This window comes from Podarcis erhardii (assembly GCF_964252035.2).
Source record: "Podarcis erhardii genome assembly, chromosome: 13".
Classification (NCBI taxonomy): Eukaryota; Metazoa; Chordata; class Lepidosauria; order Squamata; family Lacertidae; genus Podarcis; species Podarcis erhardii.
In genome coordinates, this window is record NC_138502.1 from 42987696 (window position 1) to 43015656 (window position 27961).

Consider the following 27961-nt stretch of genomic DNA (forward strand, 5'->3'; position numbering starts at 1 on the left):
TCTCCTGGGTTTTCTGAATACAGAGAGGGGATGCACATACCAGACATTTTTAATATTCACTACAGCAGTCACCAGTGTACCTATAGTGCTGAATAAAGTATAAATTGGCCCTTAGACCTTTTACAACAGGGATGGGTAAGATGGGGAACCTCTGGCCTGCAGGTGATACTCGCCTATTCAGCCTGTACTTATCACCCTGCTCTCCTGTATTACATTGGTTTTTTAAAAAATCTTCCATTGGTGCCAATAGCATATTTTTTTAAAAGCTTAATTGTTGCATGGAGGGCATGGCGAGCAATTTCCAGTGATGGTTGAAGCTGTTGAGGTAAGGGTTAACCTCCATGTACTGTTCATATATATTCAGTGTTCTCAGTGCCTAACATTGAATAATCCCGGGTGCATAAACATTTGTCCCTGGCACCTAGGAATTTGAAATATTTCTCCAGCCCTGTCACTGTATCTTAACTGCATGCTTTGAGCCCAGGCTGTGATTTTGTAGGAAGCTTTCCTAACCTTCTCCGTTCCTTCTTGTTCTTTTAGCCAAAGCTCCCCTCTTCCTTTCTGGGGGTGGTTTATGTTGGGCACATCTTTGTATCAATAAATAAGAAGCCTTGGCTGGGAATTATCTCCGTATGCTCTCCAATATTTTGTATGAGAAACAGGGTTCTTATCTTTTGAAGGTGAAGAGACCTTGGACTATGACAGTGAAGCTAGCTGCTTGGGAGATTCATGTGGCCTATCTTCCCAGAGTGAGATTCTTACCACACAGGTATGAAATGGTGCAGTTTCAGGCATGGCTGTGAAGGACTAATGCAGACAAGCTGCAGCAAGGGAGGATAAGATCTTGGGAGGAGAGAAGTCTTGGAAAGCTAGTGGTATACAGGAACCACATGTCATACTGGGAACATGGTTGAACCTTTGTCACTGGAGGCCTTTAAGAGCTGCTTGGACCAGCATGGATTAATGAGCTAGAATCAATCCATGTTATTTATTGTTTGTTTCATAACGTCCACTTTTTTTCAAAAAAGCATTCTAAAACAGTTTAAAGCATTTTAAGTTATCATTAGTAACATTATTTCATCCAATGATCTTTGGGTTGCCAGGAATAGTATTTTTCCAGCCACCAAATACATGGTGGATAGGAATGTTTTCAAAGTTAATAATGTTGGAGGTGGGTGCTCCTCACCAGGGTAGGCATTCTACAAATGGGGAACCACTACTGAAAAGGCCCTGTCATAGGTCAGTTTCCAGTAGCGGCACCACCAACAAGGCCTTATCTGCTGATTGTAGGGCCTGAGTTGGTTTATATGGGGGGAGGTGCTCTTTGGGGTACTTGGGCCCCAAGCCATTTCAGGCTTCATAAGCTACTGCTAACACATTGAATTGGGCCTTGTAGCTCACTTGCAGCCAGTGCTGTGCTTAGCAACCACATTCTGCATTGGCAGCAGCCTCTGGATCATCTTCAAGGGCAGCCCACCTTTCAAAATCCCTAGTGCTGCTGTGGGAGGCACCAGAAAGAACTTCTTTGTGGCGTTTGGCTCAGCAGCAGGTGCTTGGGAACCCCGCTGGCTTCCTTCTCTCATGTGGTGGGCAGAAGAGGGGGATGAATCTCCTTCACTGGGCATGAAGCATTGTCCCACTCCTACTCCTGCAGAAGGGAAAGAACGAAGCCAGTGATAGTTGCTACTGCTGGGGGTGTGGGGCGTTGCTAGCAAAAAGCCTGCAATAAAGTTCTTTTACAGAAATATTTCAATAAGATTTCTGCTACCAGCTCCCTTGCAACTGCTGCAGTTGTAATGTATACTTCTGCATGCATTCAGCAAGCTGACTTACGTACAAAAGAGAAATTTCCCAGTGCTGCAAACCTTTCTCCTTCAGCTGAGGAGGGTATCCTTGTGTGGCTTACTCCTCCTGCTAACTCTAGTCAAGGTTTTCGTTCTCATTAAGTTGCCTGCTCTTCTCAAGTAGAAGGAACTCCTCCTAGTCCTAAAACTTCCTGCTCTGATACAACAAGTCTTCATTAAAGCTCTATTCTTATTCTGTTTTTTACCTTAAGCTTCTGAAGGTTCTCTTCTCCCCCCCACCATGCTTTCTGAATTATAATGGTGCAGAAGGAAGTCAGAACATCATAAAACTGGCTGTGCTCCATGCTGCCCTCGTGGATCTTTGGGATCTGTGGTTTGAGTCACAAGAAGGGTGCCTCCTCCAGCCACCACCGGTTCAATGGGAAAAGTCCACTGTGGAGGGGAGGTCTTTATTATAATAAAACAGACATACAAACTTTTGATACCAAGTGGGCCACAAGAGTACTTTGACACGAAACCTATTGGTGGTGGGGGGTGGGGAGAAGAGGCCAAAATTTGATGCACACACTCCCCCAGTACCCTTGCGCTGCCTTCCAGAAACCGGGTAAGTGAGGTGCTGGGCTTTGGGAAGGAAGTATGAGGCTCTGACAGGGTCCTAGAGCCCTCCCACCTCCTCCCCAAAGCTGGGAAAATGCTAACTGCGCTTTGGGAAGGAGGTGGGAGGACCTTAGGACCCTGTCAGAGCCCTCATGCCTCCTTCCCAAAGCCCAGCACCTTGCTTAACTGGCTTTTGGAAGGCGGCACAAGGGCCGTGGGAGAGGGAGGCATCCAGTGTTGCTAGGGATGATGGGAGTTGTAGCCCCAAAACATCTGGAGGGCCAAGTTTGCCCTATGCCTGCTTTAGTGGGTATTGGTGTCCTACTCACCCAGGTATGGTTGTTTCACTGCTTGTGGTCAGGCTGCGAGAGACTCCCAGGGCTTTCAGTCAGAATAAATTGAGCACTGAGGGTGTCCTTTTCTCTTCTTTTCCCCATCGAACTTCTCTGTGCCCTTGCTTACACCTTTGTATTGCACCACAACGTTGCCTTAGATGGGATGCAAGGATACTCTCTCTTCACTGAAAAGAGATAACTTATCATGGGCAAATCCGGTGTTCTGTTCTCTCGTCTGCAGCAAAAAAATGCCATGCAAAACAGCTTAAAGAAACTCCAGCAGAAGATGGCTATTCTTGAAGCAGTTCTCAAACAGGGAAGCCAGAGTGCTGTCCGTGAAGGATCACTGCTTCCTGGTGAGGAAGGTGATTTCACTGGAGGACAGACAAAATCAGCAAGGGGTGAGCAATGTAGTGCCTTCTATTTTTTCTCAGGAAGATTGCCTGGGTATTAAGAATGCTTTCCTACTTCTTATCAAACACCTTGAAATAGACCTGTGTCTTATTTTCTATTTTCAAATATTGCATTATGATTTTCATTGTAAAAGTCATAAGCTACTGACACAAAGAGATGCTAAACCTAAGTTAATTACTCTTGTCAGCAGTTGACTTTGCTAACAAGCTACTTTGAATAGGAGATAACATTGAACTACCAGTGTGTTGTCCAAGTGCACAACAAAACCCTACCTTCATTGTTTTATTCAGTGTTTCCCAACCTTTTTTGGGCAAAGGCACACTTGTTTCATGAAAAAAATCTCGAGGCACACCACCATTAGAAAATGTTTAAAAAATTAACTCTGTGCCTGTATTGACTATATATACAGTGGTGCCCCGCAAGACGAATGCCTCGCAAGACTGAAAACCCGCAAGACGAAAGGGTTTTCCGTTTTTTGAGGCACTTCGCAAGATGAATTTCCCTATGGGCTTGCTTCGCAAGAAGAAAGCCTATAGGGAAATCTCCGAGGACCTCTTTTAAATGCTGGCGGTGGGGAGCAAAGCCCTGGACCTCTTCTGAAGGCGGGTGGGGGGCGAAAGTCTTTGCTCCCCTCTGCCTGCCTTCAAAAGCTGTCCGGGACAGCGGAGAAACACGCTGCGTTTCTCCGCTCTCCCGGGAAGGCAGGCAGGGGGGAGCAAAGACTTTCACCCCCCGCCAGCCTTCAGAAGAGGTCCTGGACCTCTTCTGAAGGCGGGCGGGGGGCAAAAGTCTTTGTCCCCCCTGCCTGCCTTCCCGGGGGCTTTTAAATTGCCCCGGGACAGCGGAGAAGTCCTCCGCTGTCCCGGGGCGATTTTTAAATGCTGGCGGTGCACTTCTTGCAGCCGGGTCCCAGGCCCAAGCTGGGCGGGCGAAACCCCGACGGATGCCGGCCTGAGGCGCGCGTAACCCTGCCCCGCCGCAGGGTTGAGGCCTAGCCCTCCTCCAACTGCCCTGCTCCCCGTGCCCGTTTCCTCCGAGGTAAGTGGCTCCAGTGGAGCTGCCTCCCGCCGCGCGCGGACTGGGCGCCCCGACCGCCCCTCTCCGCCTGCGCTCGCTCCTCAGCCGGGCCAGCGGAGCACCGCCTGCCCAGCGCCCGCCACCCAATCGCGCGTCCTGGCGGCGGGAGGAGGGGGCGGCGTCGGCGCCCGGAGCCTGTGAGCCAAGGCGATGTGGGCCGGGCCTAAGCGCTGCCTCTGCCGTCGTTGCTGCCGCTGCTGCCGCCGCCGCCATAATGCTTGTTTGCTTTCAATGAGTGTGCCCTCCCACGGCACACCAGGCAACGTCTCGCGGCACACTAGTGTGCCGCGGAACACCGGTTGGGAAACACTGGTTTTATTGACTGTTATACATAGTGGCGTAGCGTGGGGGGTGCAGGGGGGGCCGGCCGCACTGGGCGCAACATCTGGGGGGGCGCGCTTGCCGCCTCCGGAGTCGGCGAAGAGCCTCGGGTGCAGGCTGTAGCAGAGCCCCATGTCTTGTGGAACCGACGAGCTGTGCGTGCGTCCGGGCTGAAGGCGTCCGGCAGGCAGCAGCTCTCAGCATGGGCCGCGGAGGGCGCGCCAGGCAGCTGCTCCTCACATCCCCACCGCTGCTGCAGCTGCTGGGACATGTTGCATTTTCCTCGCCTCTCTGCCCTCCAGGCAAGCGGCGTCGTTTGGGCGGCAGCGCCAGCGGCAACTCGCCTCAGATCACCTGACACGGACCCGCCGCCGTGGCTACCTTACCGTAAATACCCCAGCCCAGGCAGCAGCAAGAAGCAGCTGGCAGCGGCGGCAGGTTAGGGGTTAGGGGCGCAAATTACTTGCCTTGCCCCAGGTTAGGGGGCGCAAATTACTTCCCTTGCCCCGGGTTAGGGGGCGCAAATTACTTGCCTTGCCCCAGGTGCTGACAACCTACGCTACGCTGCTGGTTATATAGTTCAAAAAGTGTTGGATTTGCTTCTCCTCCCCTTCCCTGAATTTGTTCTGGGGATGCAGAGCAGATTTGGGTCAGCATAGGGGAGGAGAGGGAACTAATCACATTGTTCTAGAAATGTGCAACTATTTGGTTTAGTGCCACTCTCATGACGGATACCTCTGCATGAAGTACTGGAACTGGGAGTTCTTCTAGCGGAAGGTGAATTGTGCATCTTCCACCAAGGTAAAGCAGTCCTCCATATAGATCCAGCTTTTAGTTAAAAAACCAACTCCGTTTTCACAAGATTCAGGAACCCATCCTTCCTTCTTTCTTCCTATTCTCATCCAACCATGCCCCTTGAACTGGACCAGTTTGCACTGGTCACTGCCAGACCTTCAAGTTTTATATTGTCAGAACCAAGTCCCTGCATCAACACAAGTTCCTCTTTGTGTCCCTTCAATAAATTAGGTCTTGAGAGGGGGCTGTGCCTGGCTTCCTCAGTCAAATGGCCCTGGGAATGTTAGTCCTAGTTCAGTCTTCCAGCAACATTCAGATCCCAGAGAGTATCCTGGCTGACTCTTGTCGGCAGTGCTGTCTTGCTACACGGTTGCTTTCTGAAAGAGAGAGCATTGCTGGAGGAGATATGCCTGGTCATTGGTGCATACCTTTGCAGTTCCAAGTTTGCAGCAAGGCCTACAGCTGACTCTACTTTAATGAGATCAGTTCCATTTGTCACATGGTTCTGCTTCCTGCCACCTTTCCTAGGCTCAAACTTCCCCTCTTCCCAACCCCCAAAGAGGAGGGGTACAAGCCTGACATGCAACAAACACGAATCTATGGTAATCAAACAGCTTAACAGCCTATTAGCTTTCCACAACAAGCAGGAAAGTTTCCAAAGCTAACATAGGTACGTGGAGTAAACCCTGTATCTCTAGCCTACAATGTACAGTGGTGCCTCGCAAGACGAAATAAATCCGTTCCGTGAGTCTCTTTGTATAGTGGTTTTTTCGTCTTGCGAAGCAAGCCCATTGACAGCTTAGCGGATTAGCGCTATTAGCGGTTTAGCAGCTTTTAGCGGCTTTAGCGGCTTTTAGCGGCTTATCAGCTTAGCGGATCAGCTGATAAGCAGCTTAGCGGCTTAGGAAAAGACGGGGGAAAGGGGGAAAAACCCACAGGAACTCGCAAGACATTTTCGTCTTGCGAAGCAAGCCCATAGGGAAATTCGTTTTGCGAAGCACCTCCAAAACGGAAAACCCTTTCGTCTAGCGGGTTTTCTGTCTTGCGAGGCGTTCGTCTTGCGGGGCACCACTGTATAGCACATGGCCCCTCAATGGTCACAGTTCATTCCACAACAGTGATGCGACTTCAGCATGCAGCACAAATGCTCCATTGGAAGAGTTTTAGCAGGGCCACCTGGACCTTGGCCTCTTATTTTGTTAAGCATTACCAGTTCAACACAATTGCTTCTGCTGATGTGGCTTTTGTAAGAATGGTGTCCCTACAGACCCTTTGCCCTTAGACCCTGAGTAGTGAGGGGAAAGACCAGGATATTGGTACAACAGTTGAACATTCCAGTTTAGGTATCTTCCTCCACTAATAGAGAACAGAGCGCTGAACTTACCATGGATATTTCTTCTCATCAGTACGTGGAAGGATATCCAGTTGTACTCAGGCTCACCTTGAAGTTCCCTTGCTGGTCATAGGGTAGATGAGGGGTGATGCATTTGGCTTCCGAGGCATACAGTTCAGCTTGGTTTGAGTCTGGGGGTCCTTTTCTCTCCTTTCCTCCTCTTTCTTCCCCCCTTTTTTCTAGTACTGTAGTGTTTTTACAGTTATGGTGGTTGTTAATGTATTGGCTGTACCATGTCCTGAAACTGAGTTGGGGGTCCTGGTCTCAGCAGAAAGGACAGCACCAAGATTTTCTTAGTTCTTCCTTTGGAATGAGTAAGAGGAGTAATCTCCATTCACAGTTAAGATGAGAAGGAACCTTCTCAGCAAGTCCAGTGTTGTTTGCCCTCTTCTGATCTGTTTATCCTTCCTCTTTAATTCCAGAAACAAATGTTTCTTCTGTCTGTTAAAGCACCACGCTATAGTTTCTGCTGATGATGCAATACAGAGTTAATTTTGCATTTTTACAGAGGAGTTTATGCATCAGGTTGAGCTCTGTTGCCATGGCATTGGTTTTAAAATGCATTCCCATCCCCATATTGTTGTGACAGTGTATCACATTAGCTTGTTTTCTTTAGCTAGATAAAGCCCAGAAGCTACCTTGGCTTTGCAGGGGATGCCCTTCTTTTGGAATTGTGACCTGGTGTACTGATAAAATTTGTAATAGAAATGCTACTCCAAGAAAGTGTACACATTCATTCAGGGCTTTTATTTGCTACTCACTCAAATTGTTCCTCTGGGCAAGGAAGGCCAGTTTAATTGCTGCATCAACAACACACCCGGGTCCCTCTCTTAGACTAACTTCATAACCTTTTGCTGTTGCAGGGTCCCAGGTGCTTAATCTTTTGACACCCTATGGAGGCAAACAAGGGCTATGGCTAGTAGGCATCATTGCCTTCTGCAAAAGGGTGGGCAAGCGAAACAGAGCAATGCTAATCTCCACCAGGCTTCAGGTCAAAGGTTCTCTTGGGAGGTCTGTGGGGGAGCCAGCTGTAAAACACCAGCAGTAGAAAGCAACAGAGCTACTTCCAAGAGGAAGAATGAGGCCCATGCCAAATGAGCAAGATGACCCAGAATTTTAAGGCAGCTGAAACGTTTTTAAAAGTTCAGAGTAACTGTCATCTTAATGAGCTGATTGCCAAAGGGTATTGCGATCTGCATTCGGTGCCAGTGATTCTGTAGAGTATGCTCATCTTTGCACGTCTGATCTATCCACATTTTTCAACCGCCTATTTGCAAATATGGCTCCTTCAGACTTGGTTATACGGCTGTAACAATTAGGGGTGGACAATAGTGATTGCTGAGTTCACTGTCAGTTGACTTCTCAAAAGTCCTTAAGAAGATTTTGCCTCTTTCAGTTCTACCCATACACATAATAGCCAATGAGGACTCAAATCAGGACAAAGATTCAAAACTTGTCATTGCTTTGCTTTGAAAAGGGCATCACACAACAAGAAGCTAACGTTGGGATTGTAGTGGATAGCTTGATGAAGATGTCGATCAAGTGTACAGCAGCTGTGGAAAAAGCAAACTCCATGCTAGGAAGCATTAGGAAAGGAATCGGAAATAAAATGCCAACATCATAATGCTGTTATACAAATTTGTGGTGTGACTGCATTTGGAGTATTGTGCCCAACTCTGGTTGCCTCACATCAAAAAGGATATTACAGAGTTGGAAAGGGTTCAGAAAAGGGCAAGCAAAGTGATCAGGCGGATGGAGTGACCACCATAAAGAAAAGTGGCAGTATTTGGGACTTTTTAATTCAGAGAAAAGGCCTGAAAGAGGTGACATGATTGGGGTTTACAAAATTACGTACAGCATGGAGAAAGTGGAAGTTTTTCTGCCTCTGTCATAACACTAGAACTTGTGGGCGTTCAGTGAAGCTGAACATAGGAAGATTCGGGATAGTTAAAATAAAGTACTTCTTCACACAATGCATAGTTAAACTATGAAAGTCACTCACACAGAAGGCAGTAAAGGCCACCAATGTGGATGGCTTTAAAAGCAGATTGGACAAATTTGTGGAGGAAATTGGGAGTAGGGTGGGCTTTTCCTAATTCTACAATAAGGGAGAAAGTTGATTGATTAATTCCCCACCTACCCCCAGACATTCAACTAGCTCAGGCTTGTAAATGTTAATTTGCCTTTGCACTTAATGGCAAATAAGAATATTTTCCAGCTGACCGGGCATGACTGTATCTGTAAACTGGAGGAGCTGTTCCTTTATCTAATTCATGCTCTTGATATGCAACAAGTGATTATTTTATGTGTGACTAGACATGCTAGTGAAAGTGATGTTTGTGGGCTAGCAGATTTTGTAGATTCATTTTAAGGGAATTTCCCTTAAAACAGGAAAAAGTTTTCAGCTATGAGTTTGAAGGAGCAATTTATGGGATTTACCTTTCAATCTTTGACACAATTGGTGGTGTTCAACTTTTATTCAGAGTAGACCTTAAGTTAATGGACCTCACTTAATCCTATTCATAAATTTCATTGGATGTATGGGTTGTTAGGGGGAGGGTAGTACCTCTGGTGAGGAACACATCATACTCCTCCTGGGGCAGTTTGTCCACCTTTGGTCCCCACCCTGCACTCAGCTCTCGCCTGTGGCTCCTAGAAGCTGTCAACAGGAAATCCTGGGTGAGTTAGGGACTTCCCCTGCATGCAGAGACAGGCTCTGGTGGATTGAGTGGTTGAAACCAATAGTGGGTCCAGTGGTCAGGAAGGCAATTTTTGCACATGCTATAGAGGGGAGTGAGGGGGCAGGTGGGGCTCAGCCTGGGAAGGCAGCCCATCTAGGAGAAGGAAAACTCTGATTTGAAACCTCTGATGTCCTGTGGGGTATCCCCGGGAGAAGAAAACGCTAAGGAGTAAACCCATAAGATTGTTGGCTGGTGCCTTGTACGCCTCCTTTAGCAACTCCTGCAGCCAAGCTGTGCCAAATGTATTGCTCTACTTTCCTTTGGACCACATCAGTGAGACTGAGAGGAGGGACGTTGTCTGGCCAGCCGAAGGACCTTTATACACACCACCCAGGCTTAGCCAAACTAATGAAGAAGTTTGGCTTCACCCCTGGAGGCACACTCCATTTTCTCTCGAGACAGATGGATGTCAAAAAACCCCAACAACAACAACAACAACGCTGAGTAAAACTGAATTGAATACCACCCAGTATCTTTAACATAAATTGCAAAAGCGATTAGCAACTTCTCGAATGGCAGTCATGAATCTGCTGTGCTTTTCGAGTTTATTTTCATCCCAATCCCCCAGTGATTCTAGGGACAGTCTTTCTGGGTTTAGAAGCCCACTGCATTTAGACATAAACAAAACCTTATCTTAGTGTGAGAATAATATGCTGTTCCTGATGGAACTGGTTTGCAGGCGAATGTTTTTGCAGCAATTTCAAATCCAATCAAAGCCAAATCCTTAGATAGCTATAAATAGCACGTTTGAGTTTTAAGTCGGTGAAATCGATTAATTAGCTTCCTCTGGGCTCGGAAACAGACTGAAGACAACTTAATTAACAGAGCCCTTGTTTGGGCTTTCAGGCCAGTATAAAGTATTTTGGGGCGCCTCATAAAAGCTTCAACCTGATTACATTTATTGATGGCTTGATTACAAATTACAGCGTCTCTCCTGGCTATTAAAAAAAAACCTTTTGCCTCTTTCTAATCACTTTCTGGGGAGAAGAGATATATTAAAGCTCTTTTGAGACACCATAAATAAGAAGCTTTAAAAAAAAGTAGTGAAGAGAACGTTGCCTCAGGCCTGTTCTGCTCTTTCCATGTTTCTGCTGTTTTATCATTAGTTCCACCAAACGCATCACTTGACACCTTGTGTTTTTTCCAATGTGATTGAATATTCAAAGTATAATTTGAGTATTGAGTCGGTAGTGTATTATATACTGATGCAGGACTGTGAGTGTTTTATAGACCGTTAAAGATGCAGCTACTCTCCAGAGTCAGGAACTAATACGGTTCTACATTTTATGATGAATATTTCATAATAAATTAGCAAAATACTAAAGCTGCTTTAGAGACTGATGTCACTTCAAGTTACTGGCTGAGAACTGTGTCACTAACATTTTATTTTTTTTCAAACCTGGAGGGTTGAGGCATTGGTCTAGAATCTAGACCAACTCACCTAAAAACAGAGTACCCTATACTAAGTCTATCTCTTATTCACCCTTATACACTTCATAAATAGCTGTGGGATAGTTTCTCAGTAAAAGTTCCAAAGATCTCAGAAGCCTATTCCTCAGTAACTCAGAGCAAGGCTTTCTTTTAGTATGGCTGCCCCTGTTTCTGTGTAATATCTTTCCTGTTAAGATCCAGCAGATGCCCACTATCTGCATTTTCTGGAAACATTTTTGTTCCAACAGACTTTCCTGGCTGGATAAATGGGTTTTTACCAGGGGAGTCTACTTTGTATGGTTTCACTTTTGTTGTTAATGTATTTGTTGTTTTTGTGTGTTTAACTTTCTTCTTTATTCTCAATGTTCATCACCTTGGGAGTGGTTGTCTATAAGGCAATTAAGAAATCAGTGATAATGATAAGTATATAATAGGGTTAAAAACGTGTCCATCAGTGACAGACATGTGCAGGCTCCCTTCCACCCACTCAGCCTTCTGCAGAGCTGCCAAGAATGTTCACAAACATTTTAACTCCTCAAGGGTGAAACTATCAGGAATAGAATGTAGAGAATATACAGTGGTGCCCCGCAAGACGAATGCCTCGCAAGACGAAAAACCCACTAGACGAAAGGGTTTTCCGTTTTTCGAGGCACTTCGCAAGACAAATTTCTCTATGGGCTTGCTTCGCAAGACGAAAACGTCTTGTGAGTCTTCCGATTTTTTTTGCTTTCCCCCCCTTTTTCTAAGCCGCTAATAGCCGCTTTGCCGCTAATAGCCCTAATCCGCTAAGCCGCTAATAGGGTTGCTTCACAAGACGAAAAAACCACTAGACGAAGAGACTCGCGGAACGGATTCTTTTCGTCTTGCGAGGCACCACTGTATTGCTGTTCCTTAAATTACATTTAAGCACATTTATTTTATGAGCCTTTTCTCTAAAGCTTCTTAAGTTTCTGTAAGATAATGTTGAGGTCTACATACTACTTCTGATGACCATATAATAAAGCTTTGCTTGCAGCTCCTCTATAATGCTTGGTATATTTGTGTTTCTTAAAATAAAATGCAGGCACTTATACTCTAAAAATTTCATAAGTACCTAGACAATACAAACTGTCAGCTAATACTGCATGATAATATTTCATATTCTGAAAGCATTGCAGTAAATTTAGGTATGATAAGAAAGGAAGTGTACTTCTGGCATCCATGGGACCTTGGAAGTATGTTAGGCTGATAATGACTGGTCTAAGTGATGGATCTTTAATCCATTCCAAAAATGGAAGGAAATGCTTTTCTAATGGATATATTTTCTTCTTTTTCAGGAAGTAAAGCAGATTTGAGTTCTGAAAGTAAACAAGGCCTCCAAGGTACCTTTTCTACCCCTGTGAGAAACTTGCAAGGGACTCCAGGGTCCTCAATGTCTAAAGAGCAGATTTCCAGCCTTTTGGCCACAGAGACAGCAATGGGGCCTCCTGCTGCCACACATGATGCAGGAAGACAAAGTGCATTGAGGCATAGTGCGCAAGGAAGTCCAGTCTTCCCCTTGTCACGAATCACACATTGTAGCACAAGCAAAGGAAATTCAGAGAGGCCATTTCTGACAAGCAAGAAGAATATGTCTCTGGTGGCCTCGGGTCTGAACCAGGGCGAGTTGGTAAGCACTCCTTCAATGGTAAAATCAGTATGATTCATATTTAGGGCAAGGCTGCAATTCAAATCCTGATCTTTCTCAGTTTCCATCTAAGAAACTACTCAAAACCATGGAAATTTATATCTAGGATCTGGTGCTGAGAGACCATGCAGCCTGCTTTGAGAAATACTATTGACAAACTCTCAGTCCATTCTTATTTTTTAGCAGGTCTGTAAAAAAATTGATAGCTAAAGAAGCCATAATCAAAATATTTCTTAGCCAGCTTTGACAGTACAGAAAAGTTATGTAAAACTTTTAGACTCCAATCTAAAATTGCTGTAGTAAACAGGACTTTTGGGTTTTCTTTCCTTGTTTTAGGGAAGGGAATTGCCACTACTTCTACTATGGAAGAGTAGCATAATACTTTTTATTAGGTCCAACAGAAGTGGCCTACCTGGGAAATGAGAGTGGTAAACTTATGGGAGAGTGTCATTTCCAAGAACCAACTACTGAAAGAGACATTAGTGAGACCTTTATTTTTTAAAGTGCTTAATCTCACTTTATTCAATAATTTCTGGCCAGACTCTAATGTTCCATTCTTCAGCAGCATTCTTGAGAACAGTAGCATCTCAACTTCAGCTTTCCCAGACGGTATGGATTATCTAGATCAGGCTTCCTCAGCCTCGGCCCTCCAGATGTTTTGAGACTACAATTCCCACCATCCTTGACCACTGGTCCTGCTAGCTAGGGATCATGGGAGTTGTAGTCCCAAAACATCTGGAGGGCTGAGGTTGAGGAAGCCTGATCTAGATGCATATCATTCTGACATTAGGGTTCCATCTTGTCCCCTATGCTATTTAACATTGACATGAAACTGCTGGAGATGTTTTGGAAGTGATGTCACCAATATATGGACGGCACTGAATACAGTGGTGCCCCGCAAGACGAACGCCTCGCAAGACGGAAAACCCGCTAGACGAAAGGGTTTTCCGTTTTGGAGGCGCTTCGCAAAATGAATTTCCCTATGGGCTTGCTTCGCAAGACAAAAATGTATTGCGAGTTCCTGCGGGGTTTCCCCCCTTTTCCCCCCCTTTTCCTAAGCCCTAAGCCGCTTATCAGCTGATCCGCTAAAGGCCGCTAAACCACTAATAGCGCTAATCCGCTAAGCTGTCAATGGGCTTGCTTTGCAAGACGAAAAAACCGCTATACGAAGAGCCTCACGGAACGGATTAATTTCATCTTGCGAGGCACCACTGTAGTCTCTCCCTTTCCATTTTCCCCCTCCCCCATTCCACCACATTCCAGGGGGACTGTTGTAGTTACATACCAAGAATGGGTAGACTGTCTCTCCCCAGGTATTGTTGGACTCCGCCCAACAGCCCCATCCAACATGGTCAAGCGTCAGGAATGATGGAAGCTGTTGTCTAACCATACCTGAGGGGTCACAGGTTCCCCAATGCTGTTCTAAACTATGGCCTGTAGTCAGTAATAGGACCGCCTCTCCTGGTATGCCCCGCAGAGGACCTTAAGGTCCATTAATAACCATAGTTTAGAGGTCCCGGGCCCTAAGGAAGTCAGACTATCCTCCACCAGGGCCAGGGCCTTTTCAGTGATGGCTCCAACCTGATGGAATGCTCTGTCCCATGAGACTAGGGCCCTTCAGGATTTAACCTCCTTCTATCGGGCCTGTAAGAGAGAGCTATTCCAACTGGCCTTTAATGTGAATTCAGCCTGATCTTTTATTTCCCTTCTCTTCCCTTCCCCTCCCCTTTTATGAAGATTACCCACTCTGAGACCCCACAGCTAATTCTCCCCTGACCACCTCGCTGGCCCAAGTAGGACTAATTCAGCCAGCTAGCCCTGGTGACTATCTAATGCTTATTAGATGGATTTCCTCCAAATTGATTTTTTTGAACTTTAGATTTTATTGTTATTCATGTTTTTATACTGTATTTTATTCTGCTTCTACAATTAAGTGTTTTAAATTTGTTGTTAGCCGCCCTGAGCCCGGTTTTCTGAACCGGGAAGGGCGGGTATAAATAAAAAATTATTTATCATTTATTTATATGTGAATATGGTTGAGAGAGATACTAATGGAAGCTTAATCCAAACAACAGAGAGGCGACCCTGATCCATAGGACTTCTGATCTGGGAAGAGCAGCTCAATCTCTCTTGAACTGGGTAGCACTCTCCTTGAAAAGTCAGGTTTATAGTGTGAGGGTACTTCTGGATCTGGCCATGAACCTGGTTGCCCAAGTAGCAGTCATGGCGCAGAGTCTAGGTAATCTTAGTTTTAATTATTGTTTTACTGTGGTTGTTTTAATGTTGTAAGCTACCTTGGACATTGTTACGGGAAAAGGAGGGTGTATGTTCTTTTAAAAGTTCTTAGAGGCTCTATTGAGAAGACAGCAATATCTAATGTGTTGATAAAATCAATAATTTCTAACTCCAATATTTGCTTTATTTCTAGCGACTAGTACAGATGTTTGCCAGGAAAAATGAGAGCACGTGGTCTAATAAGATTTCTTATGAAACAACTCATGTAGTAATGAAAACAGGTGAGTTGAGAACCCAGAGGAGAACTTTCCCATCTGCATTGCCACATAAAGTAGATGAATAGGTAGGTATGCCATCAAGACTGCCAGAGTTCAATTTAATAATTGCATGAAGAGAACCAACAACTGTTAATTATGATTACGGTGGTGCCTCGCAAGACGAAAAGAATCCGTTCCGCGATTCTCTTCGTCTAGCGGTTTTTTCGTCTTGTGAAGCAAGCCCATTGACGGTTTAGCGGATTAGCGCTATTAGCAGCTTTTAGCGGCTTAGCGGATCAGCTGATAAGTGGCTTACCGTCTTAGAAAAAGGGGGGGGAGGGGAAAAAACCCGCAGGAACTCTCAAGACATTTTCGTCTTGCAAAGCAAGCCCATAGGGAAATTAGTTTTGCGAAGCGCCTCCAAAACGGAAAACCCTTTCGTCTAGCGGGTTTTCCGTCTTGCGAGGCGTTCGTCTTGTGGGGCACCACTGTACTTATTGAAACTCACAAGCTCAGAGATGGTTTTTTTCTGATTACCAAATACTGAGCTTCCCAGATACATGTGGCTAGCCACTGTTGAACACAGAATGCTGTATTAGATGTCCCCTGGCCTGAGCTAGCACAGCAATGTTGAGGAAGTGTTGAATGGGGCTTTGAACGTTCTGAGTCAAAATCCAAAATTGACCTTTGCTGCTATAGTTTTGTTTCCTGTTCCTTGTAGATAGAGAGGACTGCATACTCTTTGCTTTGGTAATTCAGCTTTTTAGGTGGTGGTTATTATTATTATTAAATGCAAGTTTCTATCCCACGTGGCTTGCAGAGATAAATTGCAAATGCTGACAAGTTATAGGAAACTCATGGATAGGAAAATAAGCTGAGCAGCTTTCTAGTAGTATAGTTTCTTGTCTTATCCTGCGGCTAACAAAATATATTATGTCTCAAAAACAAACACACATGCTGTTTTATTTCTTCATTTTTTTCAGATTGCCAAGGGTAGCTTTCCTTGGTGCATAATTTGGTTTTGTATCACCACTGAGAAGGTGACAGTAATGGATCAACCAGGTAATTCCTGGAAAACAAAAAGAGAGGGAGACTAATGTCCCTCCTCCGCTTTCCAAAAAGCAGTTTAGATCTTGAAAGGTGCTATAGCCTGCTTGATTCATCCTGTGAATCTGCACGACATCCTGGCATGTACCTGGCAGAACTTTCTAAGGGTTGCTTGCCTGTCAGACTACTTGGGCATGATCCAAAGAATTGGGCCCTTGATTCCACATGCCATCTTCCCTCCCTCTGGCACCCTTTCCCCTGTCACCTAGCAGTCTTTTGAAGGTACTACTCAGCATGAGGATCTGCTGTTAAAGGAAGAACCATTTTTTAAAATCCCATTGGACCTACCCCCATGCCCCTTGGGGTGCCCAAATAATTTTATTTGAATGCCACTTTTCCTCAAAGGAGATCCTGCTCAAAACAGCTTACAACAAAGAAAACAGGTGTGCATTTCAAACAAACACTACAAAAACAGTTTCATGATAATATAGCAAAACAATAGCAAATATAATAACATGCCAAACAACCCACCACATTTCAGTACAGTGGTGCCCCGCAAGACGAATGCCTCGCAAGACGGAAAACCGCTAGACGAAAGGGTTTTCCGTTTTGGAGGTGCTTCGCAAAACGAATTTCCTATGGGCTTGCTTCGCAAGACGAAAATGTCTTGCGAGTTCCTGCGTGTTTTTTCCCCTTTCCCCCCCTTTTTCTAAGCCGCTAAGCCGCTTATCAGCTGATCCGCTAAGCCGCTTAACAGCTGATCCGCTAAGCCGCTAAGCCTCTTATCAGCTGATCCGCTAAGCCGCTAATAGCGCTAATCTGCTAATCCGCTAATGGGCTTGCTTCACAAGACGAAAAAACCGCAAGACGAAGAGACTCGCGGAACGGATTCTTTTCGTCTTGCGAGGCACCACTGTACTATAAATAGAACAAGATTACTTAAACAGCATGCAGCATCCACTAGCAAAATTAACAAGGGAGCTTCACAGTTTCACCTTAGTCCTAGAAACACATCTCCCACGGTGTTGCTCACAGTCCCTCTCTTGCAGAAGCTTCTTACAAGGTTTCCAAAGGCAGGGCCGGGCCTAAGCACTAATGGAGATCTCTCTGCTTAATCTTCAGATGAGGATCTGGTTTGCGAGCGGACCCTGAAATACTTCCTAGGTATTGCTGGACGGAAGTGGGTGGTGAGCTACCATTGTAAGTGTGAACATTCATTGAAATATCTCTATTCTCTCCCCTTGCACTCTTGGCAAAGTTCAACGGAATAATCAGGCAGAGGTAACAGGTTCTTGGCCATCAGTCCGCTCAGGACAGGTTGTTCCTCAGCCCGGGTACTGCCACAGGGAATTTAATGTTTAGGATGCAAAAGCCAAACTAGATATTTGGCGATGTCCCACATTTTTGAGGGGTTTTTAAAAGTTCAAAGCGGTCATTGGGAGGCCAGATGGGGGAGCAGCGGCAATCTTTCTCCACACCACAGGAATTGTATTCCTAATCTAAATTTCTGCCCCCCACCCCAGGCTGCTGTTTGCATGATGTGGCCGAGGGAGGGTGGAAACATACAAGTGCCATAAAGCTTCTGGTATCTTTGTGGCCCTCTGAAAATTGTTGGGTTGCCAACTCTTGTCATCCCTGACCATTGGCTGTATCTATGGTGTCCAACAACCTCTGGAGGACTGCATGTTTTGAATTTGCCCACATTTTATCTAGCTTGGCCCCAAAACATAAGCTACCTTTTTGGTGTTTTTAGTCTGTCTGTCTCTTTATGCAAAGTGTAGGCTCTGTATTTCCCACCCCACTTGCATCATCCAAGTGTGGAGTTTGGCACTGGGCAAAGAATTCACCATCCTGAGAATGTCTGCTTTTAGCAGATGTGGTCAGTAAATATGGACAGTGGTGAAATCAAGGAGAAAAGATGCTGGCCACAGTGATCCATGCTTGACTCCAGGCTTGACTCCTGTAATTTGCTCTACACGGGGCTGCCCTTGAAGCTGTCCCAGAAACTCCAGCAGGTGCAGAATGCTGCAGCGAGGCTCCTCACGGGGTCTCTGCCATGGGAGCATATTCACCCAGTGCTTTTCCAGCTGCACTGGCTCCCGGTGGAGTACAGGGTCAGATTTAAGATGTTGCTTTTCACCTTTAAAGCCCTTCACGGCCTAGGACCCTCGTACCTACAGGACCGCCTCTCCCGGTATGCCCCACGAAGAGTCTCAAGGTCCATATATAGCAACACCCTAGAGGTCCCCGGGCCTAAGGAAGTTAGATTGGCTTCAACCAGAGCCAGGGCCTTTTCAACTCTGGCTCCGGCCTGGTGGAGCGCTCTGCCTCATGAGACCAGGGACCTGCAGGATCTGATTTTTTTCCGCAGGGCCTGTAAGACAGGGTTGTTCCGCCTGGCCTTTGGCTTGGAGCCAATTTGATTCCCTCCCTCCCTCTTTCTTTTTTCTTTTCCTTTCTCCTCCTGCGATGAGGCTACATTTTAATATTTTAATGTTTCAATATTTTAATGTTGTATTTTAATTTTGTTTTTAAGTTGTAATCATTCAACTTGTTTTTATTATTGCTTGTTAGCCGCCCTGAGCCCGGCCTTGGCTGGGGAGGGTGGGGTATAAATAAAAATCATTATTATTATTGTTATTATTATTATTATTATTTGTGAAGTTAGGGATTCAGTGCACTTCTCCAAAAGAATGAACTATGGGAAACAAGCAAAGAGATGTAAATTTGATTTAATTTTGCCTAATTCATACAGGTCATTGAATTCTCACCCCCCCCCCACCCTTTGAATTTCTTTAAAGCACCAACCCACCTAGAGTTGCTCTTGGCAGGACCAGCCCTTGTTCTCTGGAAATAAGCCATAAACTGTTTCAGTTAGTTCAGCATTTGTATTCGTGAAGGAAATGGATTTGAAATCTCAAAGGAGTGGGGAGGATAAGGTTTCCAGCAGTGTACAGTAATACTGCCAGCAGGCAGTATTATTTAAACATGGGCTTGCTCTTTTGCACCACATTGATGCAGTATTTATTTATTTATTTTGTATCTTGAGGTAAGAACTGAAGAGTGTGTGGCAGGTGCTAAAAAGAGCTATTTACTGTATCATTATAATTAATAGTTTGCTTCTGCCTGATCTGTCCTAGGGGTTGTACAGTCACTGAAGGAAAGAAGAGTTCTTAATGAGGTATGTCTGGTGTCTGCTCTTTTGCTATTTTTTATATGTGAGCATTTTGCAGAGTACTTAGAATGGGGAAGCAGGAGGAAGGGCCACTACCGAAGGTGGCCTTTTGCCTTCTGTTCACCATATTGTTTGCTCTATAAGACACACCAGACCATAAGACGCACCTATGTTTTGGAGGAGGAAAACAGGAAAAAAAATATTCTGAATCCCAGAAGCCAGAACAGCAAGAGGGATCTGGCTGCTGGGGTAGACTCTTGCTGTTCTGACTTCTGGGATAGCCGCGCAAAGCCTCTTCAGGGCAACGGGATGAAGGCTCCCCCTGCCCCGAAGTGGCTGCCCACGGCTAAGCCAGAAGCCAGGACAGCAAGACGGAAGCCTCAACGCAAAGCCTCCTGAGCGAAGAGGCAGGAGCGCTCCCGCTGCTCTCAAGAGGCTTTGCATGGCTATCCCTGAAGTCAGGAGAACAAGAGGGATCGGTGCGCACCAATCCCTCTTGCTCTCCTGGCTTCAGCGATAGCTGCGCAGCCTGCATTCACTCCATAAGACGCACACACATTTTCCCTTTTTAGGAGGGGGAAAGTGCGTCTTATAGAGCGAAAAATACGTTATTTAAATGCTAATACTTATAAATAATTTATTGGATGCTTTAGCTGAGATTCCTGCATTGCCGGGGGTTGGACTAGATGTCCCTTGGGTCCCTTCCAACTACGATTCTATGGTTCTATGTTGGAAAAGGCATTTCCAACATTATACCTCCAGCATCTGTGTGAATTACACAATGCCTTCCCATAACTTATGCAGGGGTTACATTCCAGGGATTGCACCTGAAGCCAAAATCGCATACAGTGGTGCCTCGCAAGACGAAAAGAATCCGTTCCGCGAGTCTCTTCGTCTTGCGGTTTTTTTGTCTTGTGAAGCAAGCCCATTAGCGGATTAGCGCTATTAGCGGTTTAGCGGATCAGCTGCTAAGCGGCTTAGCGGATCAGCTGTTAAGCGGCTTAGTGGATCAGCTGATAAGCAGCTTAGCGGCTTAGAAAAGGGGGGGGGGAGGAAAAAAACCCCGCAGGAACTCGCAAGACATTTTCATCTTGCAAAGCAAGCCCATAGGAAATTTGTTTTGCGAAGCACCTCCAAAACGGAAAACCCTTTCGTCTAGCGGGTTTTCCGTCTTGCGAGGCATTCATTTTGCGGGGCACCACTGTATAGTGAAAACCCATTGGGTTGAATGGCAAGTAGGGTTCCAAATTCATTCTTCCCTAGAACCCTGCCTCTCCTCCCCTTTTTATTTTTTTGCCGTGCATATAAAGCTGAATGTACAAGTTACAGGGGCTTACTGCACTTGAAACACCAGTTTTTGGTGAATCATTCTCTAATTTGAATCTAAGGAATCATTCTGTCTAGATTCTAAAGCAATTTACAGTTGTTTAGACCTGTGGTTCCCAACATGGGGCTCACGCTCCACAGGAGGGCAATTTGATTTTTAAGGAGGCCAATTCGAGAATGAGTTATTAACAGTTAATGACCTTTTAGGCTTCCTCCATGTGAATAGGAGTTCACTTTTTGAATAATAAGAATTATATGTCACGGGGGGGGGGCGGGGGCATCAGGATTTTAGAGATGCTTAGGTGGGGCATGGCCAAAAAAAGGTTGGGAACCACTTGTTTAGACTGTATAGCATGTTCTGAATTTGTTCCATTCCTCTCTAAGCTCTTGAACTTCTACTTTTCAAGATTCCAGTGAACATTGTAAACAGTTCAGAGTTTCGCTTTCTGTGAAGATCCAGTTATTCATTCCAGTTGTGTCTTACTTTTTTGTGTCTCCTTTTTAAAGGAACATTTATTTGATTTTAAGTGTGCAATGTGAGCTGTTGTCTCTATAGCCCCCACCCTCCAAAAAACCCTCTCCTTCTGTCTTGATTTTCACAGAGAGGGTTCCACCTTCTATAGTGCAAGCATTCCTTTCCTGCCTCAGAACTGGCCAGACCAACCAGAGTTTCATTGTCATTTCATTTCATGTGTTTCGTTTTCCAGGAGGACTTTGAAGTTAGAGGAGACATGATCAATGGGAGAAACCATCAAGGACCCAAAAGAGCAAGGGAATCTCCCGTTGGAAAGGTGTGCATCCATTAACCATTATCATTTATACAAGGGAATATGTATCAGGCCTGCACAGTTCACAGGAATGTCTTGAGACTATGCCTCTCTCCAGCTCCTCCTAAGGTCCTCCCCACCCAGCAGAGCTTTTAGTGTGGTGGCACCCACTCTTTGGAATACAGTGGTGCCTCGTAAGACAAAAAGAATCCGTTCCGCGAGTCTCTTCGTCTAGCGGTTTTTTTGTCTTGCGAAGCAAGCCCATTAGCGGATTAGCGCTATTAGCGGCTTAGCGGATAAGCGGCTTAGCAGCTTAGAAAAGGGGGGGGGAGGGGAAAAAAGTTGGAAAAACTCGCAAGACATTTTCGTCTTGCGAAGCAAGCCCATAGGGAAATTCATCTTGCGAAGCACCTCCAAAACGGAAAACCCTTTCGTCTAGCGGGTTTTTCGTCTTGCGAGGCATTCGTCTTGCGGGGCACCACTGTATCCTCCCTCTGCAGATTAGGATAGTGCCAACAATTTGTTCTTTCAATTTGTACCCCTTTCAATACTTTTTAAAATTCAACAAGGTTTTTCAGGACAGCGTTGTTGGATCTTGACTATGCTAGATTTACATGTGGATTTAACATATTGATTTAATTTAGTGTTTTGTTTTTATTAATTTTTGTACACCGCAACAATATTTTTGAATGGTGGGTGGTTTATAATGATGTAAATAAGGGGGAGAAATATGAAGAATCTATGGCTGTAAGGTAAGTGCAAACAGGTAGATTATACCCTCCTGAGTAACCCTTACAGAAATGCTTAACGGTGCTTGCCTATGAGTGTGTGATTGACACTTTGTAATTCCTGAAAATGAAATACCATTGATAAGCATGTATGGTGGCTCTTATCTTTTTTTAAAAAAATAGTTATATTCAGAACCCTCTGACTATTAAAAACTAATAAGGAAGAGGCTGGCAGAATATAAAAAGTCATGTTGCCCTGTTGCTATAGAGAGAAAGTTAATTTCTAGTTCTTCAAGGAGCGAAGGAGGGTTATAATTAGGAGCTGATGCAAATTGTGTTTACGATCCTGCTGCAAAGCTTTGATTCTGCTTGGCTGAATTGTTTATTTTGCCTCCCACCCCCGACCTGAAGATGTAGTGGCCTGCCAGTTTGGCCTGTATTATTATTTTTTGTTGTTGTTGTTGTTGTTCTGCATTGCCTTGTCACCATAAAGACTGATTGGGATGGAAAGAAAAATGCTGCACTTTTAGATGGAGACAGAGTTTAGTTAAGCGCTCATCTTTTATCTAAATGCCTCGTGTTGTTTTTAACTCGGATCATATTAGCTGTACATACTCAGGTCTGAGCAGACCCCTATAACATAGTTCATACCCATATTGAGCTCCTTAGTTTGGGAGTTCATTGCACACCCCTTCTGACACTTTTGTTTTCCTTTCCAGCTTTTCCAAGGACTAGAAATATGCTGCTATGGGCCATTCACTGACATGCTCCCAGGTGAGGAGATAGCGATAAGGGAGAGAGGTTGATAAGAGCTTGAAAACAACCTAGACGATAGAAGCCACTGAGAATCCTTACTGGGGATGGAGAAGAATTGTGTTTGGTTTACATTTAAGCAAATGGGTCTAATCTGCACTTCTCAGACTAAAATACAGATTGGAAAGTTAATTATCTTTCAGGTGTCACACATATCTGACTGTTTTGATAGTTCTTGTCTCAACAAAAGTACCCAAAGGCATTTTAAAAAGCATTTCAGGATAAAATAATTTTAGAAATATATGCAGTGAGATGAATTCCACATTTAAATATTTATTTTGTGATAAAATACATATTTTAGTACATACAAATTCTGGTATTTTTTTAAAAAAAATTCTACATTAATCCAGAAATGGAATGGAACAAACATGAGTAAACACCTGTAAAATTGATATGGCCCAGAAAAAGACTGATCTGTTAATCCCTCTTCTTGAGTTCCTTTTCGTTGTCCAAAGACAAGGAATCTTGTAAAGTGAAGCAGGATTACTATTATCTTTGATCATGCTCAGTCACCGATGAAATTATCCAATATTGTCGAAAGAGGGACCGGACCATAGCACTCTGAGATTTCCTTGCTTGATCAGTCATTGTTTTGGAACGCTGGGCAAATGTATGCTCTGCTCATATTCTGCCCCAGGAAGAAATGATTTTGTGTCCCGAATAAGTTTTGCAAATTAATCTGCATCTCTTTCCTTATTTTGTATAACTTATTCTGCTTCTGGTTTTATCAGGCGGGGGGTGGGGGGCAGACATGAATTCAAGCAACGCTGCTTATGTGGTTTGAAATCAAACGGGGGGTGGGGGTGGCACAAAGGTAGCTTTTCCTTATGAGACTTGCTGCAAGCAGCATCACTGTAAGCCCTGCTTTAAGCAGGAATTAGCTGCATTACCTGACTGGGAACTCTGTAATGCAGCTGATCCGAAAGGAGCTTGCCATCACCACCAGTCAGCTAATGAGTGCTTACAACAAACCTTGCTAGAGAGGGCACTTTAAGGTTCCTGATTGTTCCTTTGCGGCGAATTGGGGCAAAACTGCCTCACAAGCTAAATTAAGACAGCTGCTGGGCCTGATTTGGCCTGCGGAGGTTCCCCACCACTGTCATAAGGAATGGCAAGATAAGGTGTCACAGCTCACACCTTTCCAGATTCATTTAAGCAGTCACGTCTTTGGAATACAACTCCTGAATCTCCAAAGTTTGATAAAAATAAAATGTCTGTATATCTCCTAACAGATGTGAGGAGTTATTTGGGGCTTGGAGTGTGTGTATGTTGGGGTAACCTGTTCTACCATTGTATATTGATGTTGTGTCTCTCTTTCCCTCTGGGTGGAAATTGCTTAGAACAATTGGAGTGGATGGTAGAGCTGTCCGGTGCCTCTATTGTGAAAGAACCTCGCTTATTCTCACATTCCACAGTAAGTGTGGGTTTAATATTGTGGGTACAGAGAAATGGGCCAATCTGAGTGTGTGTGAGAAACAAGACAGACAGAGGGAGAGCATTTCCATTTGCCCCCTTTAATTCCTTGGAAGCACTGATGAATTTGGCTTGCCTTGTTTTTTATTCAACTTTATCGACCCATGGCCTATGTTGAACACGGGTGTATGTATGGGGTTCTAATTGCATACAGAGTCAGACCAGCAGTTCATCTAGCTCAGTACTGTGCAGAGTATGTGAGAGAGAGAGTTGGGCAGCCGCACCAACTGTGGTCATGCCATACTTTGGCCACACCTGTGCAGCCCCTAAAAGCCTGGTCACAAGGAAATTTAACCCCTGACCTGAAGAAAGCTCCCCACCTTTGCTCCAAACATCAGTCAGATAGCAGTTTGTTTCCTAGCGCTGCTGCCAGGAATGTTTTAATCTGAAACATTGTGTATATCAGGTATGTGTAGTTCAGTGGCAGAATGTGACCTGCTGATTTTTGCTTTTCACAAGTCACACACACCTGACACTATATAGGACCATGACATCTCACTTGCTGTCCAAGCAAAGAGCTATGGACAATTTGATGCTGAGAGGACATGCATTCATGGGCATGTGTTGGGGGAGTGCAATTTTCAGTGTGCCCTTAGACCACCCCTGTGCGACCCTTAGCTTCAAGCCTGGTTTCTCTGGCACTGTCTTAGGCTCCTAACATATTTGCTTAATTTCTGTGTAGTTGGGAAGGTAGGGGGAAGGTTTCTCCTCAACTCCCTGTTGAGTTGGAATGCTGCAGCAAAGTGAAGAACAACCCGTCCCAACAGTATCTCTGGCTGCAGACAGGCAGGCAAATTTGATCCAGTGTATTTGATCCTCTTCCTCATTCTTCTCTTTTATCTTGCAACCCCTAGAACTCTACTGCTGTGGTGGTCGTTCAGCCCGAAGCTTGGAGCGAAGACACTGCCTGCCAAGGTGAGATTATCGTGCTGTCCATGCCTCCCAAGATAAACATAGGTTACAAAGTGTCCAATTGTGTACTGGTTTGGAATAATAAATACCAGCCACGACAGAATAAATGTCTAGAGGAAGCAGAATTAGCTGTGCAAGGCTCTGGATCAGGAGTTCACATTTGTTAGCTTGACTTTACTAGTCGGTAATAAATAATGCCTAACACCAACCCCCCATAGCCCTGTAGCACACACAAAGGGGTTTGGGGAAGAGGTGCTGGCTTCTCTCATTTGCACTAGTATATGCGGAAGGGATGCGCGTGGCGCTGTGGGTTAAACCACAGAGTCTAGGGCTTGTCAATCAGAAGGTCGGCAGTTCGAATCCCCGCGATGGGGTGAGCTCCCGTTACTTGGTCCCTGCTCCTGCCAACCTAGCAGTTCGAAAGCACAAAGTGCAAGTAGATAAATAGGTACCGCTCTGGCAGGAAGGTAAACGGTGTTTCCGTGCGCTGCTCTGGTTTGCCAAAAGTGGCTTAGTCATGCTGGCCACATGACCCAGAAGCTGTATGCCGGCTCCCTCGGCCAATAAAGCGAGGTGAGCGCCGCAACCCCAGAGTCGGCCACGACTGGACCTAAGGGTCAGGGGTCCCTTTACCTTTACCATGGGGAAGGTAAGAAACTGAAGCAGTGCTCCCTCTTGCCACTGGTCAGAAGAGATGCCTGTGTTTTACTTTCTCCAGACTGGGATCTCAAGTAACAGCTCCAGGCAGGGAAAGGGTCTATGTACTGCAGGCATCCTGTTCCCCAGAGAGCTAGAGTCATTTGGTGCCAGTAGGCTGGCAAGCCTATTTGTGGATACTTCCTGGTGCAACTGTAAAGTCTCACATTGATCTTATGTAGTGGTGATAGCTGGTTGTGCCCCCTAGTTTCCCATTTGTTTTCTGCTTGTACTTCCTAAAATGGCTTTGGAGGGAGACACAGCAAGGTTACACGAAGGAGAAGAAAACCTTTCCTCCTTCACTGGCTCACGTATACCTGCCTCTCTTTCCCCAACATGAAGGGCAAAGGATGTGGATTAGTGACTTAGATCAGGTCATGGGCTTGGCCCATGCTTACCCACACATGCACACTATCACTCGAAAGTTGCTTGATAGCTAAACAAATAGCTAACAAGTAATGTCAAGGGATGTTGCAGCAACAGTTCAAACCCGCTCACACGATCTGCCCCTTGTCATTTGCAGTTTTTGTGCGTCTGGCATTTTGAAAGGTCATTCATCAAAGATGCTCTGAAAGAAAGTGCATTCCTGAGCCCTCTGGGTAGAGAGAAGGGGAACAAGAGAGTGTGGACATTAAAATTCTCACAATTGATCTTGTATTGCAGGGATCCCACCGCAATGCAGTGCTACTGTAGTCTCACGAGAGTGGATGCTGGACAGTATTGCATGCTACCAACGCCAGGCATTTGACGAATACATCGTGCAGCAGGTGTGAAAGGATGGCCTTTTGAACACAGAATCTTCAGGAAAGGATTTCTGTGGAACTTTTGTGAAAGGCTTCCTCACAGACACTGTGGTTTCACTTGCGAGATAAATATTTCAGTTGGCATGAAAACACCCCGTCGCCCGCCAAAGGCAGAACTTAAAACTGTGATACTTCTATCTTTGCCGTCGTGAGCCAAGCAATAACGTGCTCTTCTGTGCTGTTGCAGATGCATTATTTACTATCCAATTGCTGCTTTGTTTGGGAGACTTTTCTCTTCATGTCTTGGAGATGTAATCGTTTGAAAGAGTTATATGGATCTGAGAGCTTCAATTAACTCAGGAGGATGGCAGTATTTTATCTGCTTGTTTAATGGGGTAGGGTGTTCACATACAAAGATGCACTTATGCTGGAATACTGGCATAGCAACATCTTCTAATAAGAAGCACAGTCAGACTGGAGATGGCACACACACAAAAACCACTTCAGTGTGCCCCTGCATCATAAGGAAGTATGTCCCAAGTCAAATATTTGTTTTGCTCAAAGGAAATAAATCTAGCATCTCTCTAGCAAGTTAAATGCAAACAGGCTTTGATCATTATATTCCTGGATCCACAGAAGACCCAGCCATTATTTTTGGGTTAGGATATTTGATCAGCCTACTTCTTCCATGTACCATGGGACAAAGCACCCCCTTTTTTAAAAACTTTGCTGGCTTACTTCCCACAAGTATGGAAAAGTGCCTTTGAAACAACAGAATATTTACCACTTCTTATTGTCAAGCAAACTGAGATCCATAAATAAAATTTGCTTGTTTACAGTTAAAAAGAGGGGTAGAACCCATCATGTTATTTTCTTTTTCAATTCCTGCCCCGCCGAGTTAGCTTTGAAAGAGTTACATTGCATAATGCATTTGGAGCAATCTTTCGATGTTCTGCAATTCTAAAAGCAAATAAGTCAGGTGCAGGTTTTGCTCACTCACACACTTCTGTGAGAGTCAGTTCCGACACAGAGCTGTAGTTTTCCCTTTTGGAATTTGTATTTCACCTATACCTACAAATATGGCTTAGTAGGAGAACAAAAAATATTCTAAAACTGTAAAAACAGCACATTGTACAGAGTGCCATAAACCCATGACAAAACAGTGCAGCAAGAAATAAAAAGGGTTCCAGTGGAAGAAAGTAGCAGGATTTTTT

The 27961-nt window shown here is 45.0% G+C and overlaps 1 protein-coding gene across 2 annotated transcripts in view; it reads left to right on the top strand.

Moving 5' to 3' along the window:
- BRCA1 (BRCA1 DNA repair associated) overlaps positions 1 to 27593 on the top strand; it is a 53064-nt gene extending 25471 nt beyond the window's left edge. The window contains exons 11-21 of one of the 2 annotated variants that reach the window (XM_081837589.1): positions 681 to 769; positions 2979 to 3138; positions 12226 to 12557; positions 15004 to 15091; positions 17237 to 17314; positions 19255 to 19295; positions 21323 to 21406; positions 22830 to 22884; positions 24264 to 24337; positions 25251 to 25311; positions 26668 to 27593. In XM_081837589.1, coding sequence (XP_081693715.1) covers positions 681 to 769; positions 2979 to 3138; positions 12226 to 12557; positions 15004 to 15091; positions 17237 to 17314; positions 19255 to 19295; positions 21323 to 21406; positions 22830 to 22884; positions 24264 to 24337; positions 25251 to 25311; positions 26668 to 26777 — 1172 coding nt within the window. In that variant the 3' untranslated portion in view covers positions 26778 to 27593. Of the gene's footprint in view, positions 1 to 680; positions 770 to 2978; positions 3139 to 12225; positions 12558 to 15003; positions 15092 to 17236; positions 17372 to 17402; positions 17492 to 19254; positions 19296 to 21322; positions 21407 to 22829; positions 22885 to 24263; positions 24338 to 25250; positions 25312 to 26667 lie in introns of those variants that run through there. The other variant, XM_081837590.1, reaches the window with a different exon arrangement.
- The last annotated feature ends 368 nt before the right edge of the window (positions 27594 to 27961 follow it).